The 19,183-nt window shown below is 36.7% G+C and overlaps 1 protein-coding gene across 7 annotated transcripts in view; it reads left to right on the top strand.

Moving 5' to 3' along the window:
* The window catches only part of RAB27B (RAB27B, member RAS oncogene family), a 190,168-nt gene extending 171,355 nt beyond the window's left edge, over positions 1 to 18,813 (top strand). For all 7 annotated transcript variants that reach the window (XM_051851196.3, XM_070050167.2, XM_008261332.5 and 4 more), the window contains 5 exons: positions 2,221 to 2,392; positions 4,106 to 4,191; positions 8,464 to 8,567; positions 11,326 to 11,449; positions 12,422 to 18,813. In XM_051851196.3, the coding sequence (XP_051707156.2) occupies positions 2,240 to 2,392; positions 4,106 to 4,191; positions 8,464 to 8,567; positions 11,326 to 11,449; positions 12,422 to 12,611 (657 nt within the window). In that variant the 5' untranslated portion in view covers positions 2,221 to 2,239 and the 3' untranslated portion in view covers positions 12,612 to 18,813. The remainder of the gene's footprint in view (positions 1 to 2,220; positions 2,393 to 4,105; positions 4,192 to 8,463; positions 8,568 to 11,325; positions 11,450 to 12,421) is intronic.
* The last annotated feature ends 370 nt before the right edge of the window (positions 18,814 to 19,183 follow it).

The raw sequence follows: 19,183 nt of genomic DNA, 5'->3' as shown, positions 1-19,183 counted from the left end.
CCTATGAAGAGTTTTACATGAGCAGTTTGCGGGACAAGAAAGAAGGTGGAGTGCTGGTGATGAAGGCCCTAACATGGGCCTATGCAGCCCAAACTGAGGGGTGTTAGACGTTGAGCTATAGAATCCTGGTGAGCTGTTATAACCAGCCAAACCCAGAACCAGTCACTTCCAAGGGGTCACCCAATGCAGACATTTTCCAAGAAGTATTTCATGTCAATACTTCAGGTATCTGCATCCTTTCAGTAACGGATGCTGGTTGTTGTTGGCTGCAGTGTTTCTTTTCCTAAGCAATGACTATGCTTCGTCTAGATAATCATAAAGGAAAAAGAGAATACTCATAGCAAAAGCCCACTTTACTCTTACTCAATAGAGAGTGTCTATCACAGGGGAGGAAAGTATTAAGGCAAAAAGTATATGTTGGCAGCTATCAAAACATCCTACGCCAGGAATCATTCATTAATGAAAGAAATGCATTCCTTACAGACTTAGTAGGATTTAGCAACAGTGTGGTTAAAATTTAGGAAAATCTATTACAAAAATTGTGAATTGGCGCCCGTGTTGTAGGATAATGGTTAAAGCTGCTGCCTATAATGCTGGCATTCTATACAGGTACTAGTTTAAGATCTGGCTGCTCCTCTTCCAATCCAACTCCCTGTTAATGCATCTGGGATAGCAGTGGAAGATGGCCCAAATACTTGGGTCCCCGCACCCATGTGGGTGATCCAGAAGTACTCTGGATTCCTGGCTTTGGTCTGGCACAGCCCTGGTCATTGCAGCCATTTGGAGAGTGAGTCAGAAGATGGAAGACTCTCTCTCTAACTCTGCCTTTCAAATAAAAAATAAATCTTTAAAAAGAAATGTGAATCTCACAAATAATATAATTATCCTGAATTATTTGATAAATGTGTTCTTATCTTATTCTTCATTATTAATCAAAGACATAAAATTTTCAATTTTGACTACTAACTTAAAAGACAAAGTAAAAATAAAAGTTTTGTTCCAAAAGTATGTGCATGTACATCATCTTCCTACTGCAGTAAGTTAGAATTATCTAGTTACTTTTAGATGTGTCCAGGGAATAGACTGTTGCTGAAATTTAATTTTCATCATTGCAGAGATCTTGAAGTCCAGTGTTTTCTGGATCTTCACAGCTGGGAAAATATTCTTCTTTCTCACATAATATTGAGAGAAATGTTTTCCATTCTAGAAAAATCTTCATAGAACTTCCTTTACATAGGATACAAAAAGGCCATTTCTATAACCCAGTGATCAGAAAGTAATATCAAATAGCAAATCTTTTTGCTAAACCCAAGAGCTGGAACTTCACCAAGTATTCAGTAAGTGATGGTGTCATTTAATTGAATGTGCAAGTATTCTTGGTGTTACCCAAGCAGGTGCTCTTGGCTCATCCTCATCAATAGTCGTTGTAACAACATAGTAAAGAAAGGTCAAGGCAGGAGCTGTCAGGGCACTGGAAGAAATGGCAAGTGACATTGTTCATTTAGGAGAAATATTAGCAGAATTACCACAACTCTACCTCTGAATAGGTCTTCCTATTTTTCAAGACCCGGAAAATAGCCAACTGTGCAGCCAAGCACAGCAGATCCGTTACTGGAATGCAGAGGTCTTGGTTTTCTAAAACAGAATAAATGTAAATATTGTTTTTGAAATGATTTCAAATGAAAGGTTTTCAATGATTGCCATACAAGTATTTAAATATTAAATTAAAAAGCTATGTTTTGCATACACATAATAGGGAGCTCATTCTGCATGATTAGATACTATGTCCTTAAGCTTTTCCCTTCCATTATCCACGTGTAATTGCCCTCTGTAGCATACTTGCAGCACCTTGCAGGGGGTTTTCTGTCCCTGTGACTCTCTTTCCAGTGTCAGCCTCCTAATCCCAAAGGGCTTTTTAAGTTCTACTGAACAAAACAAAAGTCTGGGGCTCTTTACACTCTACTATTGCTGTGGCAATGGCTGTCTTGCATATTTCATACTGAGGGACATGATGTAAAGCGATTTGTACTGAGTGAAATAATAAATAATAAATAAATAAATAAAGGTGCGCTCGCTCCTGAAGCTGCTTTGATCAAGTTAATTCAGAATTTGACAGAATCGAGGTATTTGATATTGTAACTTTAAAAATTAAATTTATGTTGTGTTTTGTTACAAAGCAAAGGAAAATCATGACATGCTTATATTTTCCTATCTACATAGGCCCAGCAAGACCATCACTATGACCGATGGGGACTATGATTATCTGATCAAACTCCTGGCCCTTGGAGACTCAGGGGTGGGGAAAACAACATTTCTTTACAGATACACAGATAATAAATTCAATCCGAAATTCATCACTACGGTAGGGATAGACTTTCGAGAAAAACGTGTGGTGAGTTAACCTTATTACTATCCTCCCATATAGAATAAGAATGAAATTGCTATGTTTCTTGCTTTGCAAATATCTATTATCACATGAAATCCATCATCTGTCACTTTAATTTTCCTTGGAATATTATTTACTACTTTTTCAATGATAAATAACATTTTTGGAATCAACTTTTCAACTATAAATAACATTTTTCAACTAAAAATAACATTCTTTGAAATATTTTCTACTTTTTTCAAGGATAAATAACATTCTGTCAGAAAAATATTGCGTGACAAATATTGGAGTGCTGTTGCCTCCAAATGCATGCTAGACAACTAAAATAAATAATTTTGGGACTTGTATGGTGTGTTTTCTATGAATCTTTTGGAATATTTCAAAGTTTTGATTTTTCAGAATCTAAAAACAGTAACTCTTTGAGTTAAATTATTCGATAAGAACAAACACTCATTTGCTTACTCTTAACAAAGAGGTTAAACATATGATTGGCAAATAGCTGGAACATGAGTTTTATCAGCTCTTGCTGCATTTTTTATTTATGTGTAGACTCAGCCATCAATCACTGGCTTATTATGAACAGAATGTGAGACCAACCATGCGATTTTCCAAGATAAGGGCATTTAAGTGAGAATCACAAGCACTTCCTGCTCCTATGCTAGACGCTAGTGACAGGAACAAGGATATTGTGACATGTGAGACGTGTAGCATAGGCACAGGCACATTGTCTCAGCCAGATTTACTGCCACCCAAGGTACACTTGACTGCCAACATGGCAGTGGCTTCCAGTAGATATCATGAGTCTATTCATTCCTTGAGGACTGGAAACAAAGAAAATGGTTGTTGGAAGACCATTACTGAGAAGTTGAGTCATGACCTCTGTAGCAGCCTGTACCTTATATAAAAGTCAATACATTGCAGTGTAGTCTTAGCAGACTTGCTCCCAGTCTCTCCTAAGCTGTCCTGAGTTCTTCCCTCACCACCCATGGTCCACAGTGATCTGGGTGTAAGTCCCAGCAAAATCTTCCCTTGCAAACATTTTCATTAATCCATACTTGGGGAGCTAATTAAAGATTAAAATGGGTCGCTTTGCTTAAGCTGTAAAAATGGTAGAATTTTTTAAAAAGCAAACTTATCTTTAAAAAGGCTTTGAAGGAATGGTTAGTAAAGGAAATCTGGAAATGTACTGTGTCAACTTATTCACAAATTCTGTGCATATTTCATAGCTAAGTCGTTTTAAAAGTCTATTTCACAGTAAAAGTTATTCAGTTATTTGCAGAGTACTTTGCTGTTTTTTTTTAATTATCCTATCTTTTATTGCATTTGAGTTTGAAGTTTATAATAACGCTGTAAAATAGGAAGACACTATGGATCTCAATTTGTAGGTTAAAAAGTAGAATTCGAAGAGATTAAACGAAAAGTTGATATTTGAACCCAGAACTTGGGTCCTAACTCTGATATTGGCTGCCTCTGTGAGGAAATGACAGAAGGTGTCTAATTTAAGTCTGCAGCATGCTTAAGTTGTGTTGAAAATCATACTTGTACTTGACATTTAAAAGTGAGAGTATATGTGATACTTCTGGGAAGAAATAGAGCAAATATTTATTCTGCACTATGAACTTTGAGTATAGTAATCAAGAAAAAACATAATGAACTTAGAGAACTTGAATGTGGACAAAATCCAAAGCAATAGTAACTGATGGAAACTGTATCTTTCAGGTTTATAATACTCAAGGACCAAATGGATCTTCAGGGAAAGCATTTAAGGTGCATCTTCAGCTTTGGGACACTGCAGGACAAGAACGGTAAGAATCCATCACTTTGTAGATACATAGAGCTTAGAGCAACTTATTTCAAAGTGAATGATATATGTGAACTTGAAAAGACATGAGATGCAACTCTTCTTCGGGTTTCAGGATAGACATTTGTGCCAGAAAATAAAATAAAATGATTTCTAGTTAACAAACCATTACTGACATTGTGTAGTTGTTGCAGATTTCAAAATCAGATTTTCAAAACTGTCCATGAGGATTTTGCATATGCCTGATCATTGCACTTTCTAGCACAAAAAAAAAAAAAAATTCTCCAGAGTTCAATTGAATGAAGATGGAAAATTAACACTGCTGTACTTACTACTTAAAGAGGGAGTTAAAGAAATGGCATTGATCTTGCTTTTTCTTTGTGTTCTCCACACAACCTCTTTGTCCCATGCCATATGACGCCATTTGTCCCATGCATTGAGCACACCATTGGCCTCCAGTTACAGCCTTTTACTTCCCTCCAACCTACTTTCTCTGATGCTCTGCTTTCATCAGGCCCACTTCAAATTCTACCTTGTCTGTGAACACTCAACAAAAATGCATCTTCTTCTAAACTCCTATGACACCTCTCCTACCACCCTTAAATTACTAAATTTAAATAGTCATTTTGCCATTGGATTATCGTTCATAGCCCTTGTCTGCATTTCTGCAAGACTGGGTCTTTTTGCTTTTTACTTGTTGAACTCTCTATTTACTGGAGCAGTAAGCCCTTGACTGCAATGTGAGTTGCAGGTATGTTATCTTAAAAGTGAGGGGGAGAAGAGGGAAAAGGAGAGGGAGGAAGGGAGATATTATATTCTCATAACTATATCTTTGAACTGTATTGAACCTGTTACAAAATGAAAAATTAAAACTAAAAATAAATAGATTATATACTACTTAATAATAAGGTGAATCTTCCTTATTTCTGTCTGACTGGTATTCATTGATTCACCTGTCCTCCCCATTCCAGCTTTGTAAGGGCAGAGACCTTGCCTGGTTTTTTGGCATCTTCTTTTGTATAATATTTGAGATAACAGATTCTCAGTAGACAGTAGTATTAATGACTTTGAGCTGGAGGTAACATTCCATTATTCAGTGAAAATGGGTTTCTATAGGATGCAAGGTTGCAAAGTGCTACAGACTCCATGGAATGAAGCTTTTCAGTATTAGATGAAATTAAAAATGGCAATGGATTGGCAGAAATGCTATTTAGAAAGCACATACCTCCAAATTCTGCATCGTATGTCTTAGAATGCTTCTGCTTGTAAACACTTGCTTTTTGAAATGCATCCAAAATGTTCTCACTTTTGCTAAGTGTAAACGCCAGGAGAGGTGCTGGGCCTCTCTGTTAGCTTTTCTGACTGTGAATCCATTTACACACACCCTTCAACACTGCTGGTCCCACTGCAGTCAGTCCTCACAAGAGTCTCTGTTCATATGTCAGTTTTGTTGTCACAAAGATGTATGTTTTACAGACCAATTTAATCTATTTTTGAAGAAGTAATCTGAGAAAATGTGAGCCCCATATGTCCTCACACATGATATGTCAGCCCAGTGTGATGGCAGGCTTCTCTCATCTGTCCCCTTATGACAGCTGTGCCATGAGGGAAATGGGAAATCCTAGGGGCAGCCTTTGGCAGGCTTAGATTATTCACCCCTTGAGAACTGTGCATTCTGTATATGTAAGGTGTAGCTAGGCAACAAGAGAAACAACACCTCACACCTCCATCCCGGGCCTGAGGGCATCTGGCAGTAGAATCCATGGTAGGTAATGGTTACTGATGAAAACCACATTGGGGGAAGAAAGAAAAATCACATAATCCTTATGTAAACCTACAGGATATGAGAACAGTGTTAGCTCTCAGTAGGGGAGACAGAATGATAAGGTGGCCCTGTTTCTTTGTGTGGTCCTAGCTTTTCCCTATTCTGAGCACCCATACAACAGAATAACATAGGTGGATGGACCTGGAAGTCTACTATTTTTCTCCCTGGGAGCATCAGGTGATAAAAAGGATACCAGGCAGAATGGTCCAGTGTGTAGCCTGCTCTAGAGCATGAGGGCTCTGTGCTGCTCTGAATGGAAAAATGTTTGTTCCAATAAGACCCCTACAAGAAGCATGTTTTTGCACAATTGTCCTTTACTATGGGCAATGACAGGGGAATAATACATAGTCTGATCCTCAAATGAGACACACACACATCAGCAAATCAACAAAGTAGTTTTCTTAGATATGGCACTATTATGGTTGAGTAGGAGACAATTTTCTGGGTACAGCTCGTCTCTGAAGGAGCCATCATTCAATGTACTGTAATCTCTGTGGGCTTCCATGGTAGAAACAAATCCACAAGCAAACACAAATGAGTCAATTTTTAATATTTTCTAACTATATTTTTAGATCATGATAATGTCCTACAAAGAAATCTTACATTGAAATAAATAGTAGTTAGTATTTCTTCTCCCTGCTGTGGTATTCAAAGAATAATTCCTTATTGAAGTCATTGCAAGTCTTTAATACTTTTTTAAATCTTTTACTATTCTGTTTATTTCTCCTACTCTCTTTAATTTCACAAGTGTTTAGGAAGCAAATACCAAGTCCTGGGCTATGATAATATAATAGATACATGTTAAAAGCATAGTTCCTTTCCCCTTATAACTTAAAGTCTAGGGTGGAATATGGACAAATAATTATAAGATAGTTTTAGAGCAGTAACAAGGAAACAGAAAGTGATATGTAGGCTCACCAGGAACAGATCACCCAGATGTGGCTATGGGGAAGGCTCCTTGGAAAAGTGATGTTTCCTCTGGTCCATAATGTAAATACGCATACTCACTGTAGAAGTGACTGTTATACAGACTACAGGATAGGGGAGGAGAAGTAGGAAGAATTAAGGAAATGTTCCCCCCAGAAAGACCAGCAGGTGCAAAATCCCAGGGTAGGGGGGTGAACTTTCTAACAACTAGAGGAAGATTAGCGTGCCTGTGAGTAGTCACAACGTGAAGCTGGATAAATGAGCAAGGGTCAGTTCCTGAGGAGACTTTGACAACTGATTAATGAGTTCAAGTTTTATCTTAAGGATAATGCATAATTATTAAAATATTCTAGTAGAGGATTAATAATAAGTAGTCCAGGGTTCCCAAAAATCGGGCATAGGAAGTCTAATGAGAAGGGTGTTGAAGTTATTTGGGCAAGACATTATGGGTTTAAAATAAGAGCGGTGGCAAAGGTAGATGGACAGAAATAAGGTCAAGAGATCTGTATTGAATGGATGTGGCAGATGAAAAAAAAAGGGGGGGGATTATGGCAACTAGGAGGAGGAAGAGGATACCATTGGCAGAAAAAGAAATCAAGAGGGGGAACCAGTTTGGTTTTGAACAGGTGAGGTTGGAGGTGCCTGACTTTCCTCCAAGTAGAAAGACCCAAAAAGTAATTAGATACAAAATGTGGAAACCAGGAAAGATCTAGATCTAAACATTTTGGCTTCCTCAATACCAAGGATATGGTTGAGCCAGGGAAGTGGATGAGATCATCCAATGAATACATGTAAAATGAGAAGGATCAGGACTAGAACGTTGATGAAACCAACACTAAGTTTCTACAAATGGGCTAAAAATAGGAGACCAAAGAATTAAAAGGACATTTAGGATAGGTAGTGGTGCCCCTCCCTATTTGAAAGTTAAGTGGCTTCCTAAAAACCCACTACCAAATTCGGATTTTGGTCCTTGTGGATAGTCTCTGCTTTTGCCCATTGCTAATGTCAGAGTAGATCTCAGCACGTGTTCATTGTCACTGAAGATATTAGTGGGCAGGAGGAAGAGCAAGGCACCAGAAGTCTTTATTTACTTTCTACACAGCAGAAAAGATACCACAAAATACCTCAGTAGAAATGAATGTTCTCACTGTCTTTCCTCAAGTACTGAGCCATGATGTCTCTCAGCTGATTTGGCCCTCACTATAGCTGAGCCAATGCTAGTCCACGCCCTTGAACCTCCAAAACTGTCTGCTAAAACAAACAACAGACAAAAAAGAAATGCTTTTCTTCACAAGTAGTCTCTTTCACTATTTCATTACAGTGATGAAAAGTTTGACTAACCTAACAGTTTATAGCTGAATCTGCTCACTGGACCCTTCTGCTGCCTTTGTGACCAGTCTCTGCATGATAATTCATAAGGGCCAGCTGTGGAGGCTTCATCTTTGAAAGGGAAGTTGTGTTATCTTCGCTGTCATCTTGAGTACCTGGACTAACTTTCAGAACCTCCCTGTGCTTTGTTGGCAGGTTCCGGAGCCTCACCACTGCATTTTTCAGAGATGCCATGGGCTTCTTATTAATGTTTGACCTCACCAGTCAACAGAGCTTCTTGAATGTCAGAAACTGGATGAGTAAGTGGGATTGAGTAACGTGAGAGATACAATCAGATGGGACACCACAACTTACTTTTGGAAAACAATGAGTGTAGTATTTGTTTTCTTTACACTGGCAACATGATGGCCTTTATGTGGGTCACTCAAGGTGGCTAGGAATTACATTTTCCTTTGACACTCTTACTGTAGATGTCCAGTGTGTCTTTATCAACTCCTAGAGTTCAGATTGTTACTATTATTCTTCAAAGACCATTCATTCCACTTGTTGGGATGGCTTAAAGGACTTCTTAAAACTGAGTCCTCTATCTGCTACATCAAACCTGGAGAGAGCATAGTGAAACTCAACAGTGCTTTTGGAGGGGGGACACAGGCACCTAGTATGTGTTCATGGTCTAATGGGTTAACCAGGCAAGAAAGTACTCCAGAACAGACATGGCAGTGAGGATAAAAGCAGCATGTTGGTCAGCTGACACTGGACTTTTACTTTAAAATAATTCAAATGTGAGGAAGTTTGTATAGAAAAATCTCTAGCTTCCATGACAGTGTCAATATAAAATTCAAATATTGTCAAATCAATTACTGAAGTCAAATTGATATATATCAATGGGAGTATTAGAATTTTATTTTATTTTATTTTAAGTTTTTTTTTTTTATTTGAAAGTTAGAGTTACACAGAGAAGAGAGGCAGAGAGAGAGAGAGAGGTCTTCATCCGATGGTTCACTCCTCAATTGACCGCAATGGCCGGAGCTGCGCCGATCCAAAGCCAGGAGCCAGGAGTTTCTTCCAGGTCTCCCACACAGGTGCAGGGGCCCAAGGACCTGGGCCATCTTCTACTGCTTTCCCAGGCCATAGCAGAGAGTTGGATCGGAAGAGGAGCAGCCGGGACTAGAACCGGCACCCATATGGGATGCCAGCGCTTCAGTTAACCCTCTGAGCCACAGCGCCAGTCCCTAGAATTTTATTTTTAATCATTATAGCACTGAAGGAATATTTTATTCATATTTTTATTGCAAATAAGAATTTTGACATCTAGGGGATATACACATGTTGGCACCAATGAATTGCTAGTGGTTCTGAGACTGCTCTTGTCATTTCCAGATTTGCTCTGGCTGTCTTGACCAGAATAATACTTTTTTTGAAACAAGATCATGTTGTTCTGCTCAAAGTCCTTCTGTGACTTCTCTCTCACCTGGAATAAAACACAGAGCTCTTCAATTCCCTACAAGGCCAGTGGATTAGGCACTCAGCCTTTCTAATTCACTCCCAGTAGGCTCCCAGCTCAGTGTCAGCCAAGCAGACTCTCATGCTGTTCCCAGAAGGAGTAACACATGCCCGCTCTGGGCCTTTGTCCCCTGATTCTGTTCTCTGTCCTGATTATTCTCCCAATTACAGACATGTGCGGGGTCCTGGGCTCCCTTCAAGCTTTCCGCCACGCCTCCTTTATCTCTTTAAGAGACGTTTGCTGACCAATCACCTCATCTAGAATAGTACTCTTCTGTCACTGCCACCCCCTGACATAATGTGGATCTATTTTTTCACTCTTTCCACCACTAGAATGTAAGCTCTTTGAAAGTTCAGATTTTCTCTATTTTCTGTCATTCTATATCTTAGACTGTGTGAGAGCCTGGCACAGGGCAATTTCTTAAAAATATAAGGTAGAATCATACCTCAAAAAATCCATGGAAAATGAAATTAGAAGATTTTCATCTTGCTGCAAAAAATCTTGAAATCCATGCATAGTTTCTACAAAATATGCACTTTTCTGGCCTTTTTGAAGTGTCTGTATTTCATACTACATATCATATAAGACAAATAATATATACATGACCACTTTCAATGTGAGTTCAGTGATGCAGTAGCAAACAATGAGGGAAAATATCACAAATTCTGATTTATTAAATTGCTTGTCCCAACCAATGTTTATCCTAGGATTTGTCTTTATTACTTTTTAATATTGTATATCCTTATCCAAATTGTGGTGGTATTAATAGATTCTGAGGAAACAAGGGGATAATAAGCTTGTTAGGTTCTTTCTGAGAATGTGTTTGTTTATCTTTTTTCAAGGCAGATGAGACTCTACCGTGCTTTTATAAGTCTCCAGACAGATATTGTAAGGATTTAAAATAATTAATTGCCATGACTAATAACACTTTAATTTCTAGCACCCAAACAATTTGTATTGCAGGCTAAGCCTTTGCTGTCTACCTCTGCTTCAGCCAGGTAGCACATAGCCTGCCTTAAGACGGGAAATCTTGCTTTCCTTCTTCCCTGCCTCCCCTCCTCTCCCTTTCCTTACTCCTCCCCTCTCTCCTCTAACCTTAGAAAAGAAAAAAACAATTTGCCCATTTTAAAATTGTTTCTGTGTGAATTCATGGTGGTTCCAAAATGGTCTACTCTCTAGATCATTGCTTTGGACATCAGGACAGGGAAATGTAGTAGCTTCTTCAAGGAAAAGGCAAATTACGAACCTTAAACATACTACTTCCACTTAGATTTGAGGATCAGTTGGCGAGACGCAGCATGCCCATCTGAGAGGGCCTTTCCCCAGATGTGGAAGAACATGACCAGGTGCTGAGACAAGGGGCTTCTCACTTGTTATTAGTCATCTTACAGATGAGGAAACTAAGCTTGAGAAGAGTGAGTGACTTGGCTGATATAACTAGTCAGCAACCAAACTGCAGATGAACAATTAAGTTAGCAGTCTGGAATATGAGCAGTCATTTGACATCACTTGTTTATAACTAACTTGCTGGCTCCATCTGCTTTCTTTCCAAGGCCAACTGCAAGCAAATGCTTATTGTGAGAACCCAGATATAGTATTAATTGGCAACAAGGCAGACCTGCCAGACCAGAGGGAAGTCAATGAACGGCAAGCCCGAGATTTGGCTGACAAATACGGGTGAGTCAGTTACACTGAGAATCAGCTACCAGTGGAGCAAGACACAGACTGATGTCAGGAGGAAACCCCTTGAATAGAGAATAGTGTGTGAATTTAAATGATCTTCCATAGGCATGTATGTAATGTTTTCATGAATTACTTTTACCTAACATTTACAGACTGCTTCTCTGTTAACAACTATTCATAGAGCTTAACTCATTTAACCTATTAGAAGCATCCAGAGGAGATAATAGAGTGATCCATTTTATATATGAAGAAGTGAGTTACAAAGAAATTAAGTAACTGATGGAAGGCCACATACTGAGAGCCGAGCTTAAATTCATTCCAGACGATCTGAGATCAGCACTCAAGCCGTTAAACATTATGCTCCCTGGCTTCGAAACCCTGAGAAATAATACCTCACAGGGATAAAATAGTGCAATCCTTATCCAGCTGAGCCTGAGTAGCAGCTAAAAAAAAACCTCCAAACCCAAACCAAGCCACAAAAACCCATGTAATTATAAATTGACTTCCATAGCAGAATTTGTCCTTACTTTTTAGTTTGAAGTAAATTCATATCTGCCAATTTTTTACTGAATGATCCTTGAGAGATTTGGCTTAAACATCTCATCATAGAACTTCTTATTCCAAATAAGCATAAACTGTATTCACATGAATACCCCTATTTAATGCACACACATTGCTGAGTCATATTTCTAGATAATAGATTGGAAGGGAAGTAATATTTTAGTGGTATAATCACCAATAGGCATTTTATCCTTCTACTAGAAGAAAACAGTTAACAATTATAATGTCCAGATTTCAAATTCCTGACCACCTCCCATATCATTTTCTTTGCCTAGAAAAGTGGTTATATAAACATCCTAAAGGGCAGTTCACCATTTTTTACTCACAGAGAAAAAAGTGAGGATGCTTATTAGTTCTTTTCTGATTTCTTCATTTCTTAAATTTTTGCCATCTTTTCTATGTTAGCATACCATATTTTGAAACAAGTGCAGCAACCGGACAGAATGTGGAGAAAGCTGTAGAAACTCTTCTGGACTTAATAATGAAGCGAATGGAACAATGTGTGGAGAAGACACAAGTTTCTGACACTGTCAATGGTGGGAATTCTGGAAAGCTTGATGGGGAGAAGCGAGCAGAGAAGAAATGTGCCTGCTAGACTCTACATAGGAACTGATAATCAAGAACCCTACCCAAATATTACTTTTAAACACAACAGCAGACCACAAAATTGTTGTTGAGTAGACCATGCACAATGATTTATCTTTGTTTTTCTGCTAGAAAATTTATTTTAAGAAACCAGAATAGTCAACAGTGTTCAAAAGAATTGACCAGTTATCCTTGAGGCCCCTCCAAACAAGATCAAAGATTTCCTAAGGTGATCTCACCATCATGGATGTTCCATTTTTGTTTTCAAAGAAAGAAGATGAGTACATAAGAGAGTAAACAAGAGGAAATATCTGTGAGTTTTGCAGTAAGTTGGAACAAAAATGACCTTGTCACATTGGAGAAGAGGATAGGCTACCATAGGGAGAACATAACTTTTTTTTAAAGGTTGGATTTATTTATTTTCTAGAATCTGATTATTACTTTCAGATTTGCATTTGGGAAAACATATTTGCTGAAATTGGAAACATAATGAAGAATTCTATGAGATTTATTAAGAATGACATACCTGTGTACACCCAATAACTGTACTAAGAATGATAGAATTACTAATAAGGTCGTGAGTGGGTGAATGTCACACTTGCACTAAAATGTAGTACATTGTGTAATAATGTCATTTTTATATTCTTAATAAATGGCATATAGACAAGAACAGGACTGTGACTGACAAAGTACAAGAGAAATGCCCTGGAGGGAAAAATGAAGTATGGGAACATGGCATTTGGACAGCTGAAATTAAATGTATCTGTTACAGATGTCTAAAAGAGTTACTTAGCCAAATTTCATTCAAGCCAATTAGAAGCTGACATTCTGAGTTGGGGCTAAGAGACTCTCCAAGGGTTTCCATTTCAAACAAAATTTTAGAAATCAATTTGGGTGGTGTTAGCTTTGCATTTCATTTTTTTTTTTTTTTAGCAAATGTTGATAAGTGTCACAAAGAGAAATTCACTGTTGCTGTTCACTAAATATCTCTTTTGAAAATTCTGTCAAGAAAAATTATTTAGCCTCATAAGTTGTTAAGATGAAAAATGCTATTAATATGAAACAAATAGCAACTATTAATTATGAACTTTATTTTATTTATAAATGTGCTAGAAACCCTAACACATTTATTCTCCCCAACCCATACCCATGCCTGGGTTTGAATCAACCACAGAAATACAGGCTTTTCACTTGGTAGAACAACAACTTGGTAACACAACAACAATAATGATGGATCAATTCTATGATCACTCTGATTTTTCATGTCATTAATCATATAGAATTAGTGATACCTCATTCTGTATTACACTATGTTTTCATTTTACCTAAGCCTTTCATTGAACTATGTTTGGGTGGGGAGGGAAAATATCTTATCTCAGCAAAATTTTGATCAATTATTTGATCTTTCACATAAAGCTACCTTTTCTTCTAAAAACCATCACATATGCATTTTCTATTGGCCTTATCTTACTGTTGTGTCTAAACTAATATGACATTACTTTTTATCTTAGTTTCTGATACACACAAGCCATACCAATCAAAATATTATTTAAACATGTCAGTTTTATCAATAACAAAGGCAACATAGTTCAAGTTAACTCTTTTTTAATGAATATGTTATTTTTGATGTGGCAGTTCTTTTCCTATAAAGTTTTTACAAAGTTAATTTTTCTGTACTCAGTGCATATTTTTTAACTTATAAAAATGGGAAACCCTAAAATTACAGTCCCCTCTTCAACCTCTCCCTATAATCTCGAGACTTCTACCATTGAATCAGTTTCAGAAACACAGACAAATCCAAAGGAGTATCTGTTTATAATTCTTAGGATGGAATAGATCCAGAAATGTGTCAAGCATCAGAGCAATTTGGAAGCTTTTATGGGATTAGTACCCAGCAAAATTCTCAGTTAACTGCCCAGCTCCTCTGATTTTTGTAACAATGTGCCAGCTTCGCAGATCAGTGGTGGCTGGGTATTCCAGTGGTGTTTCCTTAGGTATGCTCTTGTGACCTCAATGCCTGTGACAGGAAGACAGGATGTTATTAACTAACATTTATGTTGTTTCATCTTAGAGCAAATAGAAAAATATAACCATTTCTGGGCAAAATTTGGTGAACTTTTGTGGACATTCTTTCAAATTCTTCGTTGGGCTCAGATTGTGATGTCCCTAGCATTTCCATAATAAGGAATGCTCAGGCTTTTATAAAGCCCTCAAGGTATTCTATTTTGACATGTCTTTTGCTTCTATTTATTTTCCAGCTATATGATTGATTTACTTATGCCAAGAATCTGTCATTGTCAGTTATTTAATGAATATTTTTTCAGGGTTTACTTTAAAATTGTTAGTTGATAGCTGTAGCACAAAGCAGAGAATGCCCATGATTATGGAACTCTGCCTATAAAAATAAGTTACTGGGTAAAAAGAGAAGTCATTTAAGATATCATTCTATTTATAAATAAATGCTTGATCTAAAATGTATTTTCCCTGTAAAATTTGACATCTGACCCAAAATTACATTTAACCATTATTAAAAATTCCTTCTTTCATTATTTCAGGATTCATAGTTCTATGTAATTTGTTTTACAATGAAAATGTATCTGGTGCCATTTGTATACTGACTGCTTTAAGGGATTCCATATTCCCTCTGTCTCACAAATGCATGCATTTTTAGTCAAGCTGTGTCCTGTTGCTGATCATCTCTCCAATACTATAGTAGATCATCTTGTAGAAAATATTTAAAATGTATGTGACACTCCTTTCTGTTATAGGAACCATTTCTAGAGTGTTTACACAGATTTGATGTTTACATTGCTCTAACTCAGTGCCTCGGATACCTCTGTGACCAAATTTGTTTCCAACCATATAGCTCATTTCCTCTGATTGTATATTATAGGAAGGACTCACAGAGACATCAACACAGCTTAAGGTCTTATAAAATCTTCAGAAAAGGATGCAAGGATTTTATTGGAATCTAGAGGTTATGACCATCTTTTCTTGATCCCCTAACTAATGGAGTGGGCATTATTGCAGAATTTTAACTATGATTAGTTACAAAGTTAACTTTTAATGTAAAAATGTGTCAAAAATAGTCCAGAGAATATAATGCTTGTCTTGGTCTGATGATGGTAACAAGTCATGGATTTTCAGAGAAAATTCTGAATGCTAGGAGTTGAGCTTGTCTTTCCGTAACCATTTTAAAACTCATGCCAGTTACACTCCAGCCAATTTGCTATCATTTCCATTTTATCATCTACTGCACTGCAAAAAAAAAAAAAAAAAAAAAAAAAAAAAAAAAAAAAAAACCAGCATTTTCTAAAGTAAATATTTTATCTTTTACTTTTAAAGAGATGGGCCAGTCTGTATCAGTGGATGTCTTTGTCATGCTTCTACTATAAATTGTTCTTTGCCAATCTGTACAAATAGGTTAAACTGGATAAGAGTTTTAATCAGGCTTCCATTGTTCCTTTCGATGACAGAGAAACTTACCACAGAGAAAGACATGACTGCATTAAAATTAACACAACAACCACAATGTTCTTTAAGCTGTAACTTGAGTCCACAGGGAATCAATAAGTTGTAGGAAGCCCATATATCTTCTCACCAGTGCAGTGAGGGCAGCAGTTAGGTAGAGAAACACTAGGCATCATTTGTCATCTGGAAACTTGTGTCCATGAAACAAGAGCTCCATTTAAAGTACACATGGGACCGGTATTTAAGCTAGTGGTTAAGACACCTGTTAGGATGCCTACATCCTACTTTGCATGTGTTTTATGCCTACTCCTACTTAGCTGTGTTTTATGCCTCTCTGCTCCTGACCCAGCTCCCTAGCTGTTGCAGGCATTGGGGAGTGAAACAGAAGATGGTTTCTCTTTCTCTCTTTCCCTCCCCCTCTCATGTTTCTCTTTATTGGCCTCTTAAATAAATAAATGAAAAAAAATTTTTTGAAAATGACGCATGTGCTGTCCTAGTTGTATATCACACCATAAATTTGAGGGAAAATCATCATCTATGAAGGATTTTGAAATCTTAATAGGGACTCAAAGCATAAAGAAATAATATTTCAAGTCTGATTTCCTAGGATATATAATAACTATTTGAAAGGAAGATCTAAGAGCTGATGTGAGCCAAAGTTACAATACAGCTGCCTTTAACCCTCTCCTACCAAACATTAAAGCATTAGAAGAAATAAGTGTAGTTGAATATTTTAGATAAAACTTTTATTATTTTTTAAGATACAAGATGCTGTAAATATTTGAAATGCTCATTGTAAGGTATATTTTTTTCTTGAACTGTGAACAAGATCATGCAAGCTTATTTCTGGGAAGAGAATGAGTTCTTGAACATGAATGCATATAGACTATTATCTGAGTGTTGTCTCAATGCTTAAAGCCAAGATGCTGCTTGTCTCATAGAGTGGATACAAAATCATTGTTGGATATGTAAAGATTTTTACATAACTTACTACTTTAGCATTCTTGGTTATAGACCCAATCACAATGATATTGTTGGCCAAGAACTATAGATAAATAAGAGTTTAAAAGTTATCTAAATTATGCTCTTAAATACAAAAGGATATGTAAATGGCCATACATATATGATTTTTAGGTAGATTTTTAAAAGGCTTGGTAACAGTTTTTCTAACTACATCCATGGCAAACATTTATTCATTATTTTTATCTGTAGAGGTGTAGGCCCTTAGAACTAAGCTAATAAAAACAAACATCAGATACTTAATTGTTAACATCAGAATTTGGAATCTTGGAAACATTTTTGTTTATTACATATAAATCCAATTTTCCCATAAATTTTATATTTGATTAATTTTTCAAGAGCCCCAAAGACTCCTTTCTGTAGTATTCTTTGTACCAACAATCAGGTATTTTCCAACTTCATTTGTGGAGAGAAGATCACTAATGAAAACTAAATGAAGACTTTGGCACCAAAAAAGTGATACTATATAAAGGAGTATCATTTTGGGGAGGAAAATATACAACGGAATCATCATTGGACTTAATGGTTTAGTGGTTTAAATTTGATTTGCTTGTACCTTCCCTTCCCAAGAGGTCCTGGGAGTTGTAACCAACAACCCTAATTGACTTAGTCTTTAAGAATCATTAGCAAATTCTATAGGAGCCGGCACATCTGATCTTAACCTATTGGATCACTTATTTAACCAGTGGCTACTATCCTTATGTCTGTTGGCACATCAAAATAGTATCTGGCTTAGCAAACAATGTATGTATGCTTATTCCTACTCTGTTTCTAGGTGATTTTTCTTTTCAAGTATACTTTGAAAGAAAATGTACTGTCAAACAGAAAAGTCACCAGAAGGAACAATTCAGCGTCCATGGGACCTAAATAGATTAGTGGCTTCTCATGGAATTTGTAAACCCTGTGTGTTCATGGGATTCATGCCACATTCAAAGGAGAATCTGTATAAGAAAGGGATTTGTAAATTATGTTCCATGCCATAAAAACACTATTATCATAAGCTGTGAGTGAATAAAACCATCACAGACATCATTTAAACCACTTATTCGTTACAAAAGTCTCAGACCAGGGACAGCACACTTATTTTAATACAGGTGTTGGAAACTACAATTGGACAGTCACCTTAATGTCATTGTATTCGATTGAAAATGTTTAATACATCTTGTTATTGGAAAAATTTTGAGTTCTATTTCAATTTGTATGTATCTTGTACTTTTTTAAGGAAACCAATTTCATTCTAGATAGTACATTATAACCCAGTAAAAATCCTCCTTGTGCAAATAGGGCTTTGTATCCATAACCTTGTAAAAGACACTAATTATATCTGAAATTATTTTTAAAAATAAATTATCCTGCTCTCACTGATATGTTAAAAGCAGACAGCATTCTAACATAACACTGAATTGTTTCACTGTACCTCCACAGTGTACCTTTAAGTAATGTTGTCCTCACTTTTAAGCCAAGCATGTTTTGTCTAGTGCTATTAATGTAATTTAAGACTTTTAAACATGGAATTTTTATTCTATATTCCCCTGAATAAACTGTGGTTCCTGACAAATACTGTTAGGTAATTATTTTATTGTACCAAAGTTCTAATGACTACAGAAATAATAGCATCCAATGATTCTGTGGTGTATGGGTTTGAATATTATGGTTGAGAACTGTATTCAGTGATTGTTTCTTGCACACTTTTCAAATAAAAACTGCATTTTTATCAATTATCTTGCATACTCAAAACAACTATTTATTGAAATTGAATGCCTAGTGTTTGGGGAATATGAAATCAGTGTCAGCATGGGACTTGTATCACATTAAAAATGAGATCCATTCAGAAGTAGGAAATAAGTAGTCTGAACTCAGACAAGTGATTTTTATCCATGTCTCTAACCTTATTATCAAAGACTGGACTTTGCAAATAAAACTTTCTAATAATTTTGATGATGTATTTATTAAAATTAGCAGTTGAAGTATTCTATGGTACATAAACTCTTCCACATATTAGCACCTCTTTTTAGTCCCATAACTACAAAGCTTATGGTCTCTTCCTTAGAGATTGGTGTGTCTGGTGTTCAAGACCACAACTGTACAGCT

This window comes from Oryctolagus cuniculus, chromosome 10, assembly GCF_051225735.1.
Source record: "Oryctolagus cuniculus isolate XC-2025 breed Fujian yellow rabbit chromosome 10, ASM5122573v1, whole genome shotgun sequence".
Classification (NCBI taxonomy): domain Eukaryota; kingdom Metazoa; phylum Chordata; class Mammalia; order Lagomorpha; family Leporidae; genus Oryctolagus; species Oryctolagus cuniculus.
Note: the sequence above shows the minus strand (reverse complement) of the source record. Positions and strands in the feature narration are given on the sequence as shown.